Source organism: Micropterus salmoides, unplaced genomic scaffold (genome assembly GCF_014851395.1).
Source record: "Micropterus salmoides isolate LMB-PRFRI ecotype aquatic unplaced genomic scaffold, ASM1485139v1 Ms_hic_scaffold_6, whole genome shotgun sequence".
NCBI lineage: Eukaryota > Metazoa > Chordata > Actinopteri > Centrarchiformes > Centrarchidae > Micropterus > Micropterus salmoides.
Window position 1 is genome coordinate 23,488,251 of NW_024044348.1, and position 21,860 is coordinate 23,510,110.

The 21,860-nt window shown below is 38.3% G+C and overlaps 2 protein-coding genes across 3 annotated transcripts; both read right to left on the bottom strand.

The window, feature by feature from the left end:
• Nucleotides 1-1,149: 1,149 nt before the first annotated feature.
• On the bottom strand, nucleotides 1,150-5,008 carry prrg4 (proline rich Gla (G-carboxyglutamic acid) 4 (transmembrane)). 2 transcript variants are annotated; one of them, XM_038700745.1, is made up of 7 exons: nucleotides 4,750-5,008; nucleotides 4,427-4,543; nucleotides 4,175-4,338; nucleotides 4,042-4,069; nucleotides 3,415-3,556; nucleotides 2,530-2,724; nucleotides 1,150-2,371 (listed from the first exon to the last, which is right to left on the bottom strand). In XM_038700745.1, exons 2-7 carry the CDS (start codon nucleotides 4,527-4,529, stop codon nucleotides 2,365-2,367), a joined length of 639 nt encoding a protein of 212 aa, XP_038556673.1. In that variant the 5' UTR covers nucleotides 4,530-4,543; nucleotides 4,750-5,008; the 3' UTR covers nucleotides 1,150-2,364. The 2 variants fall into 2 exon arrangements, with proteins under 2 accessions (XP_038556673.1, XP_038556674.1); XM_038700746.1 differs by having other exon boundaries at nucleotides 4,689-5,008.
• Nucleotides 5,009-10,212: 5,204 nt separating this feature from the next.
• eif3m (eukaryotic translation initiation factor 3, subunit M) lies at nucleotides 10,213-15,629 on the bottom strand. Its single transcript, XM_038701791.1, has 11 exons — nucleotides 15,474-15,629; nucleotides 14,719-14,851; nucleotides 14,261-14,399; nucleotides 13,836-13,959; nucleotides 13,587-13,681; nucleotides 13,261-13,344; nucleotides 13,063-13,162; nucleotides 12,436-12,517; nucleotides 11,470-11,613; nucleotides 11,010-11,070; nucleotides 10,213-10,454 (listed from the first exon to the last, which is right to left on the bottom strand). Exons 1-11 carry the CDS (start codon nucleotides 15,513-15,515, stop codon nucleotides 10,331-10,333), a joined length of 1,128 nt encoding a protein of 375 aa, XP_038557719.1. The 5' UTR covers nucleotides 15,516-15,629; the 3' UTR covers nucleotides 10,213-10,330.
• Between the last annotated feature and the right edge of the window lie 6,231 nt (nucleotides 15,630-21,860).

Below are 21,860 nucleotides of genomic sequence, written 5' to 3' on the forward strand. Positions count from 1 at the left end.
CTGGAAGTTGTGTAGTTTTCTTTCCCTCCACCCTATGCCTTCAGCTGTCTCCCACCTTCCACGGTTCTTCAGATCATTTGAGAAACCAAAACCTTTTTTTTTTCTAAATTAGAACCTCCAAAATCCCCATTGGCAGGGATTAATTTCAGCCTGCCTCTGCTTGCATACAGTGGTGAAATTATTAGAATAACGCCAGGTTAATAGTCTTCTGTATATTTTCATTTCAACATCAACTCACAGTGAATTAAATAATGATAAATTGAGTCCTCCTGTTTTAGATGTCACTGGTGCCTGTTTGGAAACTATACAAAAATTGTTAGGTTTTGATGTAAACCCCTTTTGTTAGACTTTTTTTTTGGAATAACTTTTGTGCCTTTATCAGCAGCCATATTGATAACCATTTTATGTTAATTTGGAAATGTACCATTGGGCATCCTTGAACATGAATTTGAATTCTCAGCTGTAAATTAACTAATCATTTCATTTTATTGGCTACGTTTCACTTATAATAAATTTACAGATAAGAAGCCCAACGTCTTGGTATTCACAAACGGTAAACTGACTTGGGTTGGTTTTTTTTATAAGTTCAAAGGCTGTGAAAATATAAAATATAAGAAATACTTTTATTTTGATTAAAATGTTAATGTGAAATGTAATCACTTCCTGGCCTGGAACTGTTGACTTTTCTTCTGTACACCTTATGATTTTATCATGAATTTGTATTGTTTTGTATGGTACAAGGAATTTATACATGTTTACTGTATTTACTTAAAGAAAAAAAAATGTTTCTCTGTATTACTATTTTAAAATAAGGTAACCTCCTGTGGAGCCCTCAATACACCAGCCGGTAGCTAATTCATACAGTTTTCAGTCTTTTAACTACAAACGTACAAAATTTAATTATAGTACAACAGATGAGTTCAAATCTGATTGACAGTGACAAAACATGAGGATAGTTGTTTTGGTCTCAAATCTGTACACTTTGGAAATGGGATAGTCAGCAAAGGAATATACATTTTTCTTCCGATATGGCTGACCAAACCCTCAAAGCTGATCATATTCACACTAAATATCAAAATGAGAATGGGTACAAAGCCATCTTGTGCACACATACAAAACCTTACATACAGTTGAAATATGACACAAAAATAATTAAAATATCCATTTTATTTAAAACTATAAAAGATTTACATTTCAAGTAGGTATGCTTCAGATCAGCTTCACCAAAGCTAGCCCTCAATACATTCTCATAATCGCATGATGAAACTTAGTGGTAATTTACAGGGACATAGCTTCTTAACTCTTAAGCATCCAACAGGCTTGTATAATGCTCATTCAAACTGCAGTTTTAAAACAAAGTGACATATTAGACTACCTTTACAACTGCTGAATTACATTTTAGCGGTCAAATTCATCACATCTATAATTGTCTTGTATAATTGTAAAATGTTCTCTTTGTGAGTGTAAAAGGTTGTAAAACTGTCTTTGAAGAGCTTCCGCCTTGATATACATAATACATTTAATAACTAACCACAATGTACGATATTGAAAGTAAAAATGTCTTTACATATTAGAATATAGTTGTTATATTAGTTGACTCCAACACACATTTCCTAACACAGCAGAACTTTATAAAGCAGCAATAAAATCTGCATATTTTTAAAAAGTAAAAAGATGATGATATGCAACTCAAAGTATAAAGTGAATTTTAAAATAAGCCGGTAGACCAGCGCATCAAAAATACTTCAAAGCACTTTCTTTACAGCAATATTAACCATTATGCCATTAAAAGCAGTTTTGTTGTCACTATTCTGAAGGAGACTTTAATTGCAATTAATACTCGTGTAATAAAACATAATCGTAATCTAGCTATCAGCCCTTCTATACATGCCGTTTCTAAAGCAACTACTTAAATATTCCTGTCTTTATGTCTAAAGCATTGTTGATTCTTCATTGGCATTTATACAAAAAGTAGCAAACTGGGTACAGTGTATTCAACACAGGGTAGGGTTGTTATATTACAAAGCACAATCACACCGGCAAAAAGAGTTAGAGGCTACTGTAATACTACATTCTGGCACAAGCAGGTTGAGAAAGGGTAGCAAAAAAAATTGACAAGAGCATTCTGCTAAGGAAAAGGTACACAAACTGACCAGAAAGATTAGACGTGTATGAGTGGAAGAAGAGAGCTCAATGAGAGCAATAAACAGAATGCATAAGGCACCGTTTTAAATCTTGTGATGAAGAAAAAAAAATTGGTTTGGCACATTACAAAAGAGGAGCAGCAGCTGTAAAATGTTTGCTTAATGTTGACAGACAGGCTGATTTGCTGTTCTGAAGATACTACCGCCAAGTACTTCCAGGTCATGAGCTAAAACCAAAAATAAGAAAAAAATGTTATAAAAAACATGCGTGAGTGGAACAGGTACATCCAAACTGTGCAAGCATTACCTGACTGCAAATGTGTATGAGGAAAACATGAAGACTGAGTTTAAATATAACCTCAAATACAAAAGCATATGCAAATACCCAGGATAGGGAGGAGGTGGGGCGTCATGCTGTCCACTTTTAGCGATTGCCTGCTCATAGGAAGGCAGCCCTGGCGGGTCGATTTCCTCCACAGGGGGTGGGTGTGCAGGTGGGAGTATAGGTTGTAAGGACACCTCCTCCAGCCGTCGCATTATTAGAGAAGCATTAGTCCTTCTCGGTCGTACCCGGATGGAGCTGTGAGGGGAGTGTAGACACACACATTATATTTAATTCATATGTGATCTACTTGATGCTTAAAAGTATTGACATTTAAGGTCAAAGTCAACTTCATTTATTCAACATTTGTTCTGCAGGTTCCCCAGCACTTCATGTATGACACAAAGGGTGATAATAAGCACTAAAATGTTGGGTCTAGAGTTTAAACAATTAAATTGATTGAAGTTAATCTGCAACTATTTTGATAACTGACCAATCAATTCCCAAGTAAAGATGTGTAAGACTCACTGGTTCCCGCTTCTCAAATGTCACGTACGAAAGTAAAGTGAATATCTTTGGGGGGGGTTCACACAATACAAGCAATTTGATTATGTCAACTTCAGGTTTGGGAAGTTGTAACATTCACTGTTCATTAGACAAAATAATTATAAAAAAAAAAAAAAAAAAAAAAAAAGGGTCAGATGAATTCGATATTGAAAACAACTGTTGGTTGAAGAAGCACTTAACACAGAAAATGAAAACTATTTGAAATATTCCAACTTTTGTTACATACGGTGTAAACAAATGTTCAGTTTGTCAGTTTTTTTATAGTGCCTGGGATTATAGTGCAACAGAGTTGTAGTAGTAGTGCCTGTTAGGTCTAAAAGGCTAGAAGTGTGCAAGAATAATGTAGCTGCCATTAGTAGTAGTAAAGACCCTCTCACTCACTTTGCACGGCTGAAGTCACCCTTGCATTTGCCTTGACAGAAATACCAGATCAGGAGGCCGACAAAAACAATGGCCACTCCGCCAGCAATCAGCCCCACCAATAGAGATGTCACATCAACGCGCGATGGGCCTTTGTCCTTATCTGTGAGACACAGACCACAGTGAGAATCTGGATAACGTTGAGCTTGTTTGATAATGGCACTGAATTGTACTGTACATAATAAAAAGTAGCCACCTGCATATCACATGGTGGTTCTTCTTTTTTATCTGATATTGATTATTTGGTAGAAGAACATTAGAGAAGTATAGTTTGATTTTCTACATTAGTAGAAATACTGTTATTAAATCTATATTCAGAACTCAGTCCTCACAACTAATGCAAAACAAATGCAGAGGTAATGTCCAAACCACAATTGGAATTTGTGCAAAGCAATTATGTTCTTAACTACTGTGCGCTGTACGAGTGGTGAAACAGGTTTGGAAAACCACATTAACATAATTGTCTACAGGAAAGGCACAAGTGTTCATTAACAACAACAACAACAAGTCTACACTACTATGGTAATTAAATTTGATAACATTGCCCAACACTTGTAACAAATAGATTTCTGTGTCTCTCTCTCTTACCTGCAGTGTATTTCTTCCAAAAAGCTTCCTGCAAAACAAAAGATCATTAGTGAACTCTGACTTTGAGGCCTTCTCCCTCTTTGGGCTCATGAAATGACCCCAGTGAATGCCCCGCTGAACAGCATCACTTAACCGTATCCGGGATGTTTTCAAAGACCTCCCTTGCTTCCTCGTAATTGCAGACTTCTTCATAGCACTCCCTTTCAAGATTTCCAGGAACGAACATCTCAAAGTCAAACCGGTTGAACAGTAGATGGCGACCCAGGAACGAATTTGCGTCCCCCTCATCTACAAACACTAAGAAGCAAGTCCAAACAGATGAAATGATTATCAGGCCATCAGGCTACAGTGGACGAATGTGTACTTCTTCAGTAAAATAGCTCACCTTCCTGGTCGTGTGCTCCTTCATGTTTCGAAAGTAAGGTCCTCATACAGGCCAGATCTCCACATGACAGGAGTTGAAGGAGTATGAACAGACTGAACAACATGATCACGCGTGCACCTGCGCGCGGATAGCGGGTGGGGCATTAATTGGTAGTACAATGACAAAGTACTTCAACAACGCACCCAGCCTCTTCAAACTAGTATATATACGCTTTTCTTTAACCCACCAGCACCAGATACCCATATATTCTACATTAGCCTACCTATGATCAAAAGTGACACATAATGATGAGCAGAGTTCAACACCAACAAAATGAAACATATATGAGGGAGCGGCGGTACGTATTCCCAGTCTCGACGCTGATAAGATGAATCAGGAAACGTTGAGCGATACTCAGTCACAAACAACAGCTGTGCTCCGCAACTTCCTTTGAAAAAAGCTGCGGCGTCATCCTAAAATATAATAAAGTATAACTGAGATGGTCCCTGAGGAACCCAATCCATTTCCGGTAGGTTAAAATAGGTTTTGTTTACTCCCGAAAGACGTGGACTCTGCTCTTCTTAAACTACCTGCGCAGACTCAACCAATCGATCACGTTTACCTGGATAATATGATGAGTTCTGGAAATGAAAGTGGACGCTAGATGGCAGCTGAAGCATCGAAAATAAAAGTGCTTTCAGAGAATTTTTTCACATGGAAGTATTAAATTACACATTCGTCATCTGACTCCTGACTCTGAGTCAGATTCAACCGAAGCCTACTCTCAACGGCAAATCATCAGGCCTTTACTCGTCATCATAGGCCTAAACAGCACTCCGTGACTTTCTGATAATGTCTATTTTTTAGGCTTATTAAAGCTAATTAAAGAAATCTTTTCTCAAAAGTAAATATCAAAAATGTAATGTAATGTCAAAAAGGACAAAACAAATAAAACCGTACAAAATGGATAAATACTTGTTACAACTAACCTACTGAAGGCTTTTTGACACACTAATATATCAACTGTATGTATTGTTTGAGCTTAATGCTGTAGTGCAGTGGTTCTCAAAGTCCGGGACACCCAGAGGTCCTTGAGGGGGTCCCCAGCAAAAGGAATAATTTTTTTCCACTATAATTCCATCCATAAGTAACACAGTAACAGATAGTGTGACTATTTTGGTGATGGGTTTCATACACTGTATTTATTTTGTAAACAAGTTCTTTTTTTTGGTTTTAATGTTGACAGAAAAATCATCTACAGATATACAGATATACACACACTCACTCCCTCATTCACTCACTTCTACCTTCTCACCTCACTTATTCCCTTCCTCAGTCTTGTTGCATGGAACCTAAATTGTACATTGTTATGGAGTGTCTGTTAGTTTCATGGTATATTGTGCATATACATAACACTACATAGAACAAATAGAACATAATAATAATGTAATGTATGTAATAATGTACAAACGTGCGTATCCATACATCCCAGAACATAAACTAGCTTCTACACACTAGCAAATACATGAGTGTGCCTGCACAGCCATGATAAAACATCTAAAAGCCAAAATCCTATCAGATGGGCGATCCTGGGACAAAATCCTATCAAATGGGGGTCCATGGTCTAATTTGTGTCAGTTTAGGGGTCCTTGACGTGAAAAAGTTTGAAAACCACTGCTGTAGTGTTTACAAGGTAGCTTTTTAATGTAGGTCACATTTTACACACTGACATCATGGTTTCCTAATACTTTTATTATATTACCTGTAATTTAACCTAAAATGTTCTGTGATTTAAAGGGTCATTTTACTTTAATGACCCTTTAAAGCGACAAATGCCATATTTTAGCCTAAACATCTGAACTACTTCAGCCTGAATGTTTACAATGTTGTATCTTCACTTCTAATGGGTGGGCACAAATCATTGTTGTAAACACGATGCTATCTTTTTGAATCTTCGCATCAGAACTCTTTTAAAAGCACTAAACCTCCTCTCTCAAGATCTCTCGGTAGCTCAGGAGCTTTTGACTACACCGCTCTTCACAGGCCTCGTATGGGAAAAGGTTGTGTAATGGGCTCTGAGGTCATTTTGACAGAGAAGATGCATCTGTGATAAAATACACTTAGTTTAGCTTTTTCCACCTCAAAGAATGGTGACTATAGTAATTTTAGAGACACTGCAAACTGCAAAAAACGCAGCACAGTGAAGATTCTGTCTGGCAAACCATCCTCCATAATAGTGTTTATGTTTCACACTCTCCATGTAAATACACATATCTGTCTCTGAGCCTCCGGGCCTCTTGGCGAGTGTTTATGTAAAGCAGAGATAGGATACAATTGAACAGTATCTCTCTGACTACTGGATGGTGCTAATTGAAGTGCAGTGAGAGCCCGTCTCTTGTTCTTGGCTACATCTCTGGATACTGTCAGAGTATAAGATTTACCCAGAGGAATGTTGATACGAAGAAAAGGGGTGAAGAAAAAGAGAAATACTGGACTACATGTAGTGTGTGATGTCAGATGATATTGCCACCTTATACCACATAGTGCCATATCAGTGTTCTAATGATTAATAGTGTCTCACTGCTGGTGATCTACATCAGCTCACACACAGCAATTTTTGATGCATTAAAGGTCCAGTGTGTAATATTTAGGAGGATGTATTGACAGAAATGCAATATAATACCCATAACTATGTTTTCAGTGGCTTATAAAGACCTTACATAATGAACCATTATGTTTTTGTTACCTTAAAATGAGCCTTTTTTTTTACATGGATGTCGCCATGTTGTGCCACCATGTTTCTACAGTAGCCCAAACGTTCAAACTACTTCACAGAGCGTGTTTTCGTCACTACGTTGAATATGTATGAAGAAGAAGAACAAGTAGTAGTCATCTGGTTTGTTAGAAGTAAGAAAATAATTATTTAGCACAAAAGGTGACACAGCTTTTAGCCACCTAGCTTCTCCTGCATGCTTGGAAAGGGAGGGGTGAGTGGTGACTGATGGTGCATTCATGTGGTGTCGTAGAAGTATACAGAACTTTGATTTGTGCCTAATCCTGTATTGTATATACATATTTTGCAAACATTTAATTTGGAATAACAGTTAGTTTGCTGTCCATGTAGAGTGAAATGGATGTCTGCGCGTTGTTTATACGGTCTGATAATGATACTCCAACACATCTCTGTAGTAGCGTCCATGTTGATTCCACATTCTGAGAGCACATGAACACACACTGAAGTCATAAGAACGACTTCACAAATTGGGAAATGGGACCATCCAACGAGCATGTGAATGCAACATGAGCCTCAACCCTCACCACTAGATGCCACTAAAGCTTACACACTGACCCTTTAATGCATCTCTTTAATATTGTATGTTTTAAAAGTACAATATTTCCCTCTGTAATGTAGTGGAGTAGAAAGTAGCACAAAATAGAAATACTCAAGTCAGGTACAAGTACCTCAAAAAGCACAGTACTTGAGTAAGTGTAATTAGCTACATTCCACCACTGCCAATACTACAATGTAAAAATACTCTCATATAAATACTCCAACTCTTATTATAAGTAAAAGAGAACTCAAAATCCTACTTCAAGAAAAGTACAAAGGTTCCATCAGCAAAATGCACGTAAAGTATCAAAAGTAAAAGTGTTTCTGTGGAGAAAAATGGTCCCTGACAGACATATTACAATATATTACAATAATAAATTGTTAATACTGATGAATCAATGCGTAAGCAGTATTTTACTCTTGCAGCTTGTTGAGGAGGCGCTATATTTGATTGTTTATATAGATTTAGGTAGTTTAGTCCAGTGGTTCCCCACCAAGGGGTCAGGCCCCTCCAAAGGGACACAAGATAAATCTGAGGGGTGGTGACATAGTTAGTGGAGGAGGAAAGAAGTTCTGCTAGTTCTGCTTTTTTTGTGTGAAATATTGGATAATTTTACCTCTTTGGTGGACAGTTATTTCTATTAATCCATCTAAGGAATTCAGAGAGGAAATCTTTGTTGGAACCATTAACAACTCATATACATCTGAAACCCCAACGTGGGGCCGCAATAAGACACTGCTTTTTGGTAAGAGGTCACAAGCCAAAAACATTGGAAAACACTGGTTTAATCTGTAATCATTTTTACGTATCTACATGCTTTTTATACAAACTCTTAATCTGAAAAGTAACTTTTGATCTATAGATATAAAATAAATGTAGTGGAATTACAAATTACAATATTTGTAATTTATATTTAAAATGGAAATACTCAAAATTCAGTACAGTACTGGAGCAAATGTGCTTTTATTCACTAAACAATGTAGAACTACTTCTATCTGACTGTGATAAGGGTTGTGGCATTTGCGCCAGATAAACCAACCACAGCACACAGTATTTACATCTGGGACATCTCACACGAGGGACCATCCACATAACATAACGTTACTGAAAGCGTGTGAGACAAATTACAGAAGGAAGATCTTTCCTATCCAGGATGAGAAAAGTAGCTAAGAAGCAACTTGCTCGCAGAGGAAAGGCATGTATGCTGAGAGATGGAAACCAAGCTGTAAGGCTTTGCAAACATTCTGTTAAGCCTTGGTCACATTAGTTTCTATCTGCTCTGCGCTCCACCTTGTGGGTGGTTGCGATGAGGTTATGCTCCTGAGAATGTGTTTTGTGATTTACATCCACTGATAAGAGTCAGAGATGCTGCTCCCTTTGGACAACTGGACAGAAGTGAGCGGTGAGCCTCTGCAGACCTCTGGTATGATAGGAAAAAGTGCACACACTGCAGCAATAATTATATTCCTCAAATGTCCATTTCTTCTGAGAAAAAAATATTTTAGTGGCAGGGCTGAAAAGATCATATTATGACTTTGCTCTGTAAAGAATGAGGAGTGGCACACAACAAAAAACAGGCGTAGCTGTGGCTTTATTAGTCAAAGAAAGAGCAACGTGTGTTGGGGGTGGGGATTCAAACAGTGCATTGTCAGTACTCTGCACTTCGTCAGTTTGTGCTGATTTCATCACAGCCCCATAGGGAGGAGAACTCCAACAGACCCCTTTTACACCTAATGCATGGGCACCATATATCATTAGAGTTCACATCCTAATGCTTTGGACCGGTGCCTGAGAACAGATGTCTGTGAGGGATAAATTACACTTTACTTTGCCATCACTGGGCAAACATAATCTGAACTTTAAAAAAAAAATTAAAAAAAAAAGGAAAAAAAAGTAAGAATTTTGGAGGTCCTTGTTTTTCTACTTTGACAGTGAGTCGCGCTGACTACACTTGAACAGTATCTATTAACCCAGTGGAGTTTCACATTTGTAGCGGCAGTAAATCAGTCTCCGCCACAAGTGTAAGTGTTGACGCTACAGTAATACAGCTCTGACCTCAGCAGACAGGGTCATCTTAAGTTCACATTACTACTGTCACCTCTCATGTGCTCACAGACAAGCTACCCTCTTACTGCAGGCTATTTCTCACCCTGAGACACAGCTCGTCTAACACGGGCACGCGGTCCTTTAACTAAAGCCAGATGTTGAGAGCCGCTAGAGGTTCAGCCCCCGTTAAAGTCGCTGCATGGCTTTCTGAAAAGATGATTAGGAAATTATTATTGTCTGAAAAAGCCAATTATTTATGCATTATACATTAATGGAACAGTAAAGTTTTTGGCCTTTTCCCAAAATCTGAAATTGTCTATCAAATTCATTGCCATTGTGTGTAATACAACTTGCTGTGCATATGACATTAATTAATTTCAATACTACTAAACAATATTTGATTATTTAACAAGAAAGAAGCAATCACAGGATATCTCCACTGTTCTTTTATTGGAGGAATATAAAAACTGATCATTTCAGTCTGTGAATTTGGAAAGCAGAAAAGAATCACGGGTCAGGCAGTCTAGACAGTCGGGTTAAGGTGGAATTAAGCGGATGGTGACAGGGCTTGCAGACTGGTCTTGACAGTTGCTAGGTTGGCCTTCCAGGAGTTGAGGGTGTCGTACAGCTGTTGCCACTGCTGCTTGCCAAAGGTGCGATGTGTGCTGTGGCTGATTGAGTGGAAGCAGAAAAGCAAGAATGTCAAATTGACAAAAACAAAAACGGAGGCCAAAGTCATGTCTCTCTTCTGTATTATGACCTCAAAATCATAGCCATGTGGAGGAAGAATAAAGCAAATTCAGAAGTGTGTTCGAAATATTTGCTTGAAGGACAATTATAAACAAGAATGCTTCACCTAGTTTCTACACAGATGACGTTATTCTCTGCAAACCAGAACCAAATCACCTAATAGCATCTTTCACCTTCACTAGAGATTTTAGACTGATTTGGCCAGATTCAAGAATACAAACTAATCCACATACTAATTAATTAGATATTAATTCAGTACAGACTCCATTAGCAATGAACAACACTGTTCATAAGTGCACTCATACCAACACTGCAGTGGTAGTGACACCATCATTATTAGGAATGTTTTAAGGACCGAGGACGTTTTTTTGATGATCCACATAATATACATCAGGTCTGAATAGTTACTAAGCCTACATTTTGCTAACACTGCCCCTCAGTTTAGATATGTATTAGAGTTTGAGGAAAGTGCTTACCTCACAACAACTTTTCGCTGTGTCTGGTCGATTTTGCAGTACACCATCTTGGTACGAACAGCTAGGAAGAAAAAAAGTAGACAGGAACAGGAATAAAAGAGACAGAAAAAGCTCTGAAACGAAGCAATAAAAACTGCACTGACACAAGAATGTTTTAAGAGAGCCTGCACTTAGAAAATGAAATTGGAGAGGAAGCTATTCCCAGTCACAAAACACTAGGAGTGCCGTTCTTGGTTCTATGCCATTTTTTCATTGTACTTTGTAAAATCCTACTCATGTTCATTGATCACCACTGCATTCCTTTTTTAAGGAGTTAGACAGAAAAGAAGGCAAGTCAGGGAAATGTGTGTCTGTCAATGACAACTGTTTAATCATGACTCCCCCCATTAGTCACTTAAGAAAAACAGCATACTTAACAAGGGTACACAGGTAGGATTATTTTGAGGTGAAGTGCTCGTACCGTCAATGACAAAAGCCTCGACGTCATCAGCTTCGATCTGCAGCTCCTGTTGCATGGTTTCAAAGGAGATCTCCTTGAATTCCACCGCCATGCCCATGAATGTCAGCAGACGCATCTTGGCCATGTTTTGCTCGTGACACAGGCCTGGAGAGCAAAAGACAGGGATCATTAAGCACAAAACAGTCGCAGTCGATTACCCTCGACTCTGGGAGTTTCCCTCCGATAATTGTTTCTACATTTAGGAGCATGCAGTCAGGGAATCTACTCATTAACACAAACACCACTCCACATTCTGTGTTTTGAGAGTCCATCCTACACATGCTTATAATTACAGCTAAGCCTGTAGTAGTGAGAAAGAGACACAGTGCTGACAGACACATTCCTGTACTGTGTCAACAGAGCACAGTACATTGGCTTAATATTTATAAGAGTTTGAACAAAATCACTATAAAATGCTGAAACTGAAAATTACGAAGATGCTGTTTATTTTAGGAAAAGGTGGTTCAGATGGTCTTTGAAAAAGATACTTCTGTACTGCACAAATTAAACTTATTTTCCCAATTTTTACAAGAACCCCTCACCATCATAGCAACAGCAGTATGTTTGAGCTGTATGAATTATGAGGCTGTTCTTACAGTGGTAAACATCTGAAACTGTTCCTAAAGACAAAGAAAATACTCTTACTACTTAAAGATGGTATGCTCTTAAAGTGGCAGCATTATGCTACAAAACAGGTTTCTTATAAAGCATTTTAAGCTATAAAGCACATAGTATACATCAGTACTGATTTATAAACAAGATAGGGAGCAAAAATTAATTTGATCACTGAGTGACATCATGTACAATGAGACTACTGCAGCACATCGTTTCTCATTTATTTACCTGTGTACTGCACTTTTAAACATGGTCGCAATGTGCGTTTGTGTAGAACTGATGCAACTAATATTTCAAGTTATGGCTACTTACCAAGAGAATCAATGAAGTCTTTGTTACTCTGGTAGAACTTTACATATGCTGCTAGTTTTGCGCTCACAAAGATGGTTAATAGCTGAAAAGAGAGTCACAGAGGGAGAAATGCAATTAAGACTCCAGAAACACAGTCAGATCATATCTTTGTATTCATACAGGCTGAAAGTTGGTGTATAATATATGTTAATATCCAGTTATAAGACAGATACATGGAAAGCACATAAAACTGGCTCCAATACCAGTCTGTTGACATCTGAAACCACTTTACCAAACATAATAGGGTGTGCACACACACTATTAAAAATATATTTTCATTGTGTCAACTCGTTTAGGTGGTAATTACAAACATTCCAGTTGCTCAATAGGCTTTGACATCAGTGTGCATAATAATTCTAATCATCATAATAAAGTGTCGACTGAAATGGTTGTCACAATGGCTGGTTTTCGATATACTTTGTAGGCTTTGGAATGCACTGAGAAAGTCACATTTTTCATGAACTAATTATGGGTAAGAAATCGACGGGACTCTAGTTATTAGGGTAGATGTTTCTAGCAAAACCTGACAAGGCAACGACTGTCCATATGTTCAACACCCCAAAGCACCAGACATCCTTTAGTACTCACGTCATGGATGAGTTCTCCCTCCAGGAAGCGAACAGGTTTAAGGGTGAGCAGGTGGTCAATCAGGAAGGTGTTGGGGTCTTTGAGAGCACGGACAATACACCTAAAGATAAGAGAGACAGATGTATGGAAGTCTGTAAAAAGGGATGTACCTTATATTGAGGCTTAATAAAAGATGTTAAACAGTGTCTCCAAGTTTACCTGTGGGCATCTACACGTGCTTGTGAAGCATTGTCTTCTGTGTAACTTCCCAGCAGCTCAACCATCACTTTTGCTGCAGAGTCACTGTGAAATGAGTAAATACACAGTTGAAAACTGTCTTGTACTGAGATAATTCCTTGAGGAATAACACACACACACACACACACACACACACACACACACTTAGGCCCAGAGGTATGTATATACAAAAAAACAACATATATCATTTTCCATGCAGGAGTTCATAAATCTTAAATACTGTGTACTCATATTTCAGCTTCTGTGAATACCAAAACATGAGTTATACCGATCTGACCAGTAGTTACCTTTTTTTGCTGTCAACCAATGCTTCATACAACAGCCTCAAGAGTGTGTGCTTCTTCTCTGTGGTGAGGTTCCAGTCGATAATCCACTTGCGAACCTGATCAGCAGCACAAAAATTATCAGTATATAAATGAACTGCAGAGGGAAAAAAATGTTTGCTCTCTCTGTAGCTAAAGGCAAAGAAATACACATAATCTGACCAGCAGAGTTTACGATGTGTTATTCCAGGTAATCACGGCGTGTACATGTACCTGATCAAGTTCAGTGGGGATGAAGGCGATGGCATTACAGGTTGCCGCCACCTTGATGAGGCTGCAGAAGACAGTGTACCTTACTGGAGTGTTCTCATCCATGCCATGGAACAGGTTACTCAGCCTGTAACATCAAAACATAAAAGAGACAGTCAAGTATTTGAAAAGAGATTTGATTTTTCTTTTTTTTTAAACACACTTCCATGTTTTCTTGACACAGGCTGTTTGTTTTGAAAGGAACATAACGGCTTTCCTGCCAGCCCGACCTGAATCCTGATGTTAAGCCCACAACACTACCAGTCTCAACCTTGTCTAATATCAAAACAATGGCCTACTTAGTTTCCATACATGTGGAATGCATACTTCATCAGAGAGAGACAACGCTGTGAATAGATTTAAGGGGGAGAAAAAGCGAAAGGACTCACAACTGCATCCTGAGAGAGGGTCTCTCTCCTTCACGGAACTTCACTAGTTTCTCACATAGACTTTCAATGAGAGCCTCCTGCTTCTCTGTCTCCAGTATCAACAGCAGAGACACAATGCTGTTCATCACACTCTCCACATCTGCAGAGCGATACAGAGAGAGGGCATTGAGAAATGAGACATTGTTATCCATCCAGGAATAGCTTCAGAGTCTGTGGAGTTCAACATAAATAGGCTTTCTTCATGGCACATTTGACATGGCACAGCAGGTGTAATTAATGACATCTGTAACAACTGCATTGCATTCAAAACAACTGAGCCATAATAAATGTTATTAATTACACCTGGCAACACAAGCCAAGATATCTACTTACAAAAAAGGTCTATTGGCAGTAATATTCCAATGTATAAATAACTTACTGACTGGTAAGGTGCACCGTGTTCTTCATCATCGCCCTACCTTTATCATCGTCCTTGAGGCATACATCACATGCCTCGATGATCTGAGCCAGATCTACATGAAGTCCCCCTTCAGAGTTCTCTTCTGATATATCAGCTCCTTTGGACTTGATGTAGGCTCTCAGTTCTGAGGCCTGTAACGTTAGACAGTTATTAATTAAAATTAGTGGGTAAATAAAACCCTAACAGCACAAAGAATACAATGCTAAATATAAGTAATGGTGTGTAGATATTGTATAAATATTGTATATAATAATTATATAACGTTACACACGGTCATATTTGGTTTTGAATCACAAGAAAACTCTCTCCAGTCAGCTATGATATTTATTCTTTTATTCTAGGCTTGTGTTATCAACTGTAGTTGTCTGCTATGTATGTTATTTCTCTTGGTCTTTGTTTATTTAGTTAGATTAGCATTTTTAGCTAACCTAACGTTACGACTTTGAAGACATTTGTGCCAACGTTAGCCGTAAAATTATTGTGCTGAAAACGGCTACGTTTCACAACTACATTACATAAAACCATCTTAACATTAAGTGTAATGGTATAATTACTCATAATGTGCTTCCACATATGTCACATAATCAGCATGTAGGTAAGCTAACTATCAATACGTACCTGTCGGCAGCTAAGAACGGTTAGTATTTTAGCTAGCTAACGTTACCATGCTAAGTTATCTGGTTAGATAGTTTCCACCGAGGGACTCATCCGCAAGCGGAACAATGCTAAATGAGTTTAACACATGTGCCGTACCTGGTCTTCTTCCGTAATATCGATAAACGCCGGGACGCTCATTTTAGGTGATTTTGTGAGCCTAGATGATGAAATCCACGCTCCCACCACTGCTGAGACCTGAGCGGAAAAGAAAAGGCAACAGTGCCGGTGAAACTCTTGCTGTTCCGGGTCATGCTGTTAAAGCAACAGTAACCTAAAAAAACCCGCGGTAGAAGGATTTCTCATGACTTATTGAGAAAGCATTTGGTCCCTCTCCCTACAGTGTCAAAAACTATGTGTAATTTACAAAATATGTACCGCTATTAACGACATTAATTACTTTAATGAATAGTCTTTGCAAATGACTTGAAAATCACCCATCAGCACTGGATAGTTTCAGCTTTTGCAACCCCTTCCTTCAGAGGTCAGCAAACCTCCTAAATTTTATTAGTCTCCCAGACTTCCCCCCACCATATCCTAATCTTTCATTCTCTCTTATCCAGATATCAATCTCCTCTCTGGAAGAGACCCTGGACGTCTTGGATGAGAGTTACAGAGGTGAACCTGATTTCCAGGAGAGGTTATCTGATTGAGCTGCAGTCCATCTTTATAGACCACCATGGCAGGCCTGGTCCAGAGCCCTCCAACCCAGAAACACTGTCAGTGTCATAGGGCAACACTCTTCCACCATATGACCGCTGACCTATGGGTGCACTTGTTGGGCCTCTGTCCCAAGTGGGATCCTGTGTATTGTTACCATGGCAGGTCATTTGGGGATTGAGGTGTGTGAGGTGAAGAGGATAAGTGGAGTAGGAGTTCACCCTAAAACTATGTAGTCAGGTTACAAACATTTGAGGTGTTGAGAAGGCTTTGTCCCAGGGTGAAGACACTGTGGAGTGTTTTCCATTTCGAAGCTGCGCTGCTCTCTCAAAATTCTGTCACAAAAATATATGTGTTTTAGAGGATTCATAGAGTATGGAGAAACACTGTGCCGTCATAATTCCTTGAATGTCTGTTTGTACTTCTCGTAGCAGTAATTTTTAGGGAACTGAATTAGATAGATACCTTAAAATAGTGAACTGAAGGGAAATGGCTGATGGAGTGTTTCGCCATAGGGCTGGTATGATGCGTCATTCTGTTGGGAAGGCAAGTGCCTGGTACCAAATCCCACCCTCACTCTCTCCCTGCCCTCGTATGCTGTCATAGCAAAGAATTTATAACCGCTTTTCCACAAGTGTGCTTGTGTAACTCTGAGGCTTTCATTATCTGATTAACAGCTGTTGTCAAGTGCCTGGTGTATTTCACATCCAGAATTAGAGTTTTGGAGGCTTTGAAGCTCCAGGTGCATGTGAGACATTGTTTTTGTCTTCTTTAAAATGCCATGGTATGTTATGATGCTTTAATAGCCTTTATAATATTCATGACAAAATGTCCTGAAAATAGCATGGATATTGGACTACAGTAAACCTTTTAACTCCGAGGAGACTGTACCTGGTACATGATTAAGGATTTAGTCTGTTTGATATCATTCTAAATCTAAACTGGCAATGTAGTCTTCACAAGGGGTCATCACACAGCAGTAATGTGCTGTGTCTAATAGGGTGTTTTATGTTGGTGTACGTGTAAAACATTCAGTGTAATAGTACTGGTAATTCTGCTTTTGTCAGTCACAAGTTCATTCAAGGTTGTGAAATAATATACAATACAGATAGCTATTGCAAAAGATAATTCACATCATCTTACCTTAGCAGGGAAATTTAATGTTGTAAATTAAATCTAAAACTTTTCTTAGCCTTGTGACAGACTCTACTGAACATTTGTTTTTATGAGCAAATGCTGCTCAGAATTAAGAATTTCCTGTTTTTTCCCCCCTGTTTTGTTTTTTGAATTTAATCCTCTGCAGGTTAATGAAAATTCTTCAAGCTGCAATCTTATGAAATAACAAATGTTGGAAATATTTAAGTATAATCAGACAAAAGGCTATTGTCAGTATTTCTATATTGAGCTCATCTATGTTTGTGATTGGAATGGAAATAGCATATTCTTCCTAAACTGCTGGCAAATTGCCTGCTGAGCCTCCTCAAAGATAAATGGCTGTGTGTTAACAGTTAGTTGAGCACAGGTGTCTGCTTTCTCCCTGTCAGCCAGCCAAGTGGTGAGTATCCATGTAAGCTAGTCTCATGGTCATCATCCAACATGGCTGCCTACCTTCCACCAACTAATTGTCTGGTTCCCACAGTTCTGCTTGCCTTCACAATCTCTGAAAAATCCCCTTGCACAGGCTCATCTGTCAGCCAGTGACCTTGTCAGGTTGCATCGCATGAGTAACTTCCCTGCTTCCCTAGGTGGAGCGAATTGCTTGTTAATTACTTATAAGATGACCCACCCTCCCCACACACGTCACACAAATACAAGAAACAAATAAACAAACAAACCCAAGGTATTAAACTGAGGTCAGTCCAGAGTCCACAGTGGTTAAAGGCATGCGAAATCCCATGGGGTGCTTTTTATTGTCCACTGCTGCAGAGATATATTATAAGTCATTCACATACTCATTGGTTTTTAATTCAGTTTGAATATTTAAATATGTAAAATAACATTTGAAATAGTTAAAAATAGGCTAGTTATATTCTGCTAATTACTTGTATACTTGTACTATATTATGCAGCACACATCTAATATACATTTAGATTTTGGACAGTGAGCCAATAATATTGATACTAGCTAGTTCATGCTAAGAACAGTACTGACTTTGTAAAACAGTTCTTACGTCATGTTGAAAAGGAGCAGTTGCTGTCATTATCCTTGACTTTATTATCCCACTGCTGTACGCTCATCATCCCTTTGTCATTTTCCCCTCTTTTTCTCTATATTTTTCACTAGCAAAAGAATAACCCACCAGCTGAAATGTTTTGTTGATTAATTGATTAGTGAAGTGACACAACTATTTTGATAAATAATTCATCATTGAAAAAGACACTGCCCAACATTCCAGAGTTAGAGTTAGTTAGAGCCTATTGTGAGGATTGGTGGAGACCAAACCAGAACTAAATGGAGAGTGAATATTGCACTTACATTTCTCAGGTGACCATTAACACGACTCCAAATTAATGCCAATATTGCTCTTTGTCTGCGATATGTGAAAGTTCATTCATTAGCCATATAGGTGTATCTTTAAGTGTGATTGATGTTTTCCTGCCACCTTAAGGCCACAATTTAATTTATGCAGCTGTAGCAACACCAGAGTTCTTTCCATGTGCACAGAAAAAAATCCCTCTGCCATAGCCATGTGCACGTGTGTGTGTGCGCACATAACTCGTTATACTGAATGCCTGTGGTCTACTGTGACAGCTGTTCAGTCCTTGTGATCACTTATCTCTTCTACCACCAGATGATCAATCACACAGAACAGCTGTACACCTCCAACTTAGTGAAATTAATATACAATTTATTTTGTTCATTCAATTAGAATCGTATTGATCTTTTATATACCTCCTAGACGTTACTGACTTGGCCGTGGTGTAACCAGCCATCTGCAGTGAAAACTCACGCATGACCAGAAGAAGAAGTTTGGTACGTAAAATACCACTTTTATCTTGCCATATCACTTAGTGACCAGCTTCATATCACACCAAAGACCGCAGCAATCAATCAAAGTGAGTTTGCATATGTGGTGCTGAGCTATCTAAGGTCGTTAATCCCCCTATGTGGAATGTGTGTGCTCTGTTTCAAACTAATGGCAGCAGCGAAGAAAGCTACAGTCTTCCAGGAATTGTGACGTTACTGTCTGGATAGATCGAGTCACTGCAGTAGCACCGTGGCTCTGTTAATGATGGAGTGGTCTCTTGTCATGAGAGTATGTTTATATTACACACACTTACAGGCTAGAATGAGCAATGCGAGTTTAAAAGGCACAAATAAAGAATCTAATTTGTATTTGTTATATATTGCACAATATATGGCTTGAAGCTATACATTCTAGATCTCAGAAATACTAATTAGAGGCACGTTAAACTTTTTGACCCTTCGCTTTTGAGATACCATTTAGACTGTTTAATAAATGCTGATAAATACAATGCAAAAGACTGAGAACAGACAGCCATCAAAACTTTCTCAATTATGAATAAAGATGCTCACACAAGACACATTTGTTTCTCACAAAAGCTATATTGTGTTATAAAAGAATTTTATAACAATTATAATATAGCTATTATTTCATTTTAATCTACAAAATGATACCAACCTACAGAAGAAGAATAAGAAAACTAGCAAATTATTTTCAGGAGACTGTAGCATTTGTTAGGTCCTAAGGTCTAGGGGTATTCTGGACGCAACATAAAGGTGTGGCTCCCCACTCGGCCAAAAAATGGCTGAAACTTACTACTGTCATCTAGGCGACCAATCAGGAGGCAGCAATCATTAATCGGACCAATCCGTGGTGCCCTACTGTTCTCCATTACCTGCATCCACTCACACACAAACACACACACACTAAGGTAGGAGAACAGTTGACAGTGCAGGGTGAGAGATAACCAAATAACCAAATATGATCCCAGGTTCATAACACATTTCAATACAAAAGCTTGTGATAAGAAAGTTGCGGTAAAGTGGCATTTCCCTAAAGTCAATTGTCAGAGGCTATAGTCACATGACTGTGGTCATTTTAATATTTTCCCATCATTGTACACAGTCATCCCGTAAACATTTGCTTGTCTAGCCTCAGAATGAGACTCATGGGTATGACAACAGACATTAACCATTGGAGATAAATGAAATCTTTTCTGATGACTGCTTACAGCCCGGCCACAGCTGCTAGGGTGTGACAGCATGGAAGAAGCTGTGGTTTACTGTAAAGAACTGATAAGGGCTGGCCTTGATGCTGACACATAGGCACCTGCTGGGATGAGACATGGGTTGTTCAGCAAAAGTCACCAAGGTGCTTCCAACGTCACTGACATGTGCAATGTGTGCATTTAAAATAAGAAAGCAACTGAAGTTCTATTCAAAGCTTCAGTTCTGTTTTGTTCAACAGTGTCTTTTTATTCCAGTTTGTGCTGTTCAGTTTGATGATGACATTGTATTATAGGCCTGTGATGATTTCATTAGTTAAAATGAATACATTCAATTCAATTCAGCTTTATTGGCATGGATGTCAAACAACCATATTGCCAAAGCTTAAAATATAATACAAAAGAACAATTCATTTCATACAGTTCATTAAATAGAAATAAATTTGTGTACATTCTTCAGTGACCACCCTCTACAACAAAATTATAACCGTTCACCATTGAATTCACAGCTAAATCCATGACTGAGATGTACAGTATAGCAGAATAATTGATGATCTTGATTTAAATGGTGTAATTTATGCAGTTTTATGCAAACTATATCAAACTATTATGTTTATTTAGAGGTTGCCTTTAGATTTAATTAATACTTATACATGGCCAGGTATAAAAACAGAAATTTTAGTTGCTCTTTAAACAATAGCTGACAAAAGTATTGATGGAAACACAAAATACAAAACATCCTACAATTGTGTTCTCTCAAAATCATTTCTATGTTTTTCTATTTGTCAACAAAAAACATTAAAAGACCATAATCCAACATCGAATCGATCCTAGCAACAAGTAATGTCAGTGTAGCCACTACCTGCTGTAACTTATTCCTCTATGCCAGTTATTTTGAGCCAGTCCCACAACAAAAGAAAGTATATTTATGATCTGTTTATATTCTCGGAGGGAAACCATTGTGTTTGGTCTTTTCATGGGATTTGTTGACTATATTAAAGATTTTTGAATAATTCAACCACAGTGATCCTTTACTTTGATCTAAATGTTTATGTTCCTTAGTTTAAAGTGTTTTCTCTTGCATTTGATCCAGGAACATCTAGCGTTGAATGTATATGAATACGAGAGCCGGGGGCGAATCGTGGGTTTGGCAATAGAGAGGAAAGGTGATCATCAACAACAAGAAGAGAGTGAGTGTGTGAAAGATCACTGGACCAGTGTTATGTCTGACACATGGGCCATGGAAATGCCTGCTCTCCCACAGATCTTTCTTCTCTGTTTGTTATCTCCATTCTGATATGCAACACTTTGAAGAGCGCTCAGAGATGATACGAGAGCGAATTAAAAACTGAGGATTGTTGTTTTTCATGTGGGTCATAGGGAAGAAAAACAACGTGCAAGCAGAGTTTGGGCATTGTCCTCAAGAGAAATTACTTTCAGGTAATATATAAATGTTTCCAAATGTATACTTAAATGTATAAAGCAATGAATGATGATGCACATTTTGTTATCTCACAGAGCTGGAAACTAGTGATGGAGGACAGAGGAATATTGTTCTACCCGTGTTTTGTTTTCAAAAGTAACCATTTCCTAGAGGCCACAGGCAGATAACGGGGGAAACGATGAAACATTATAA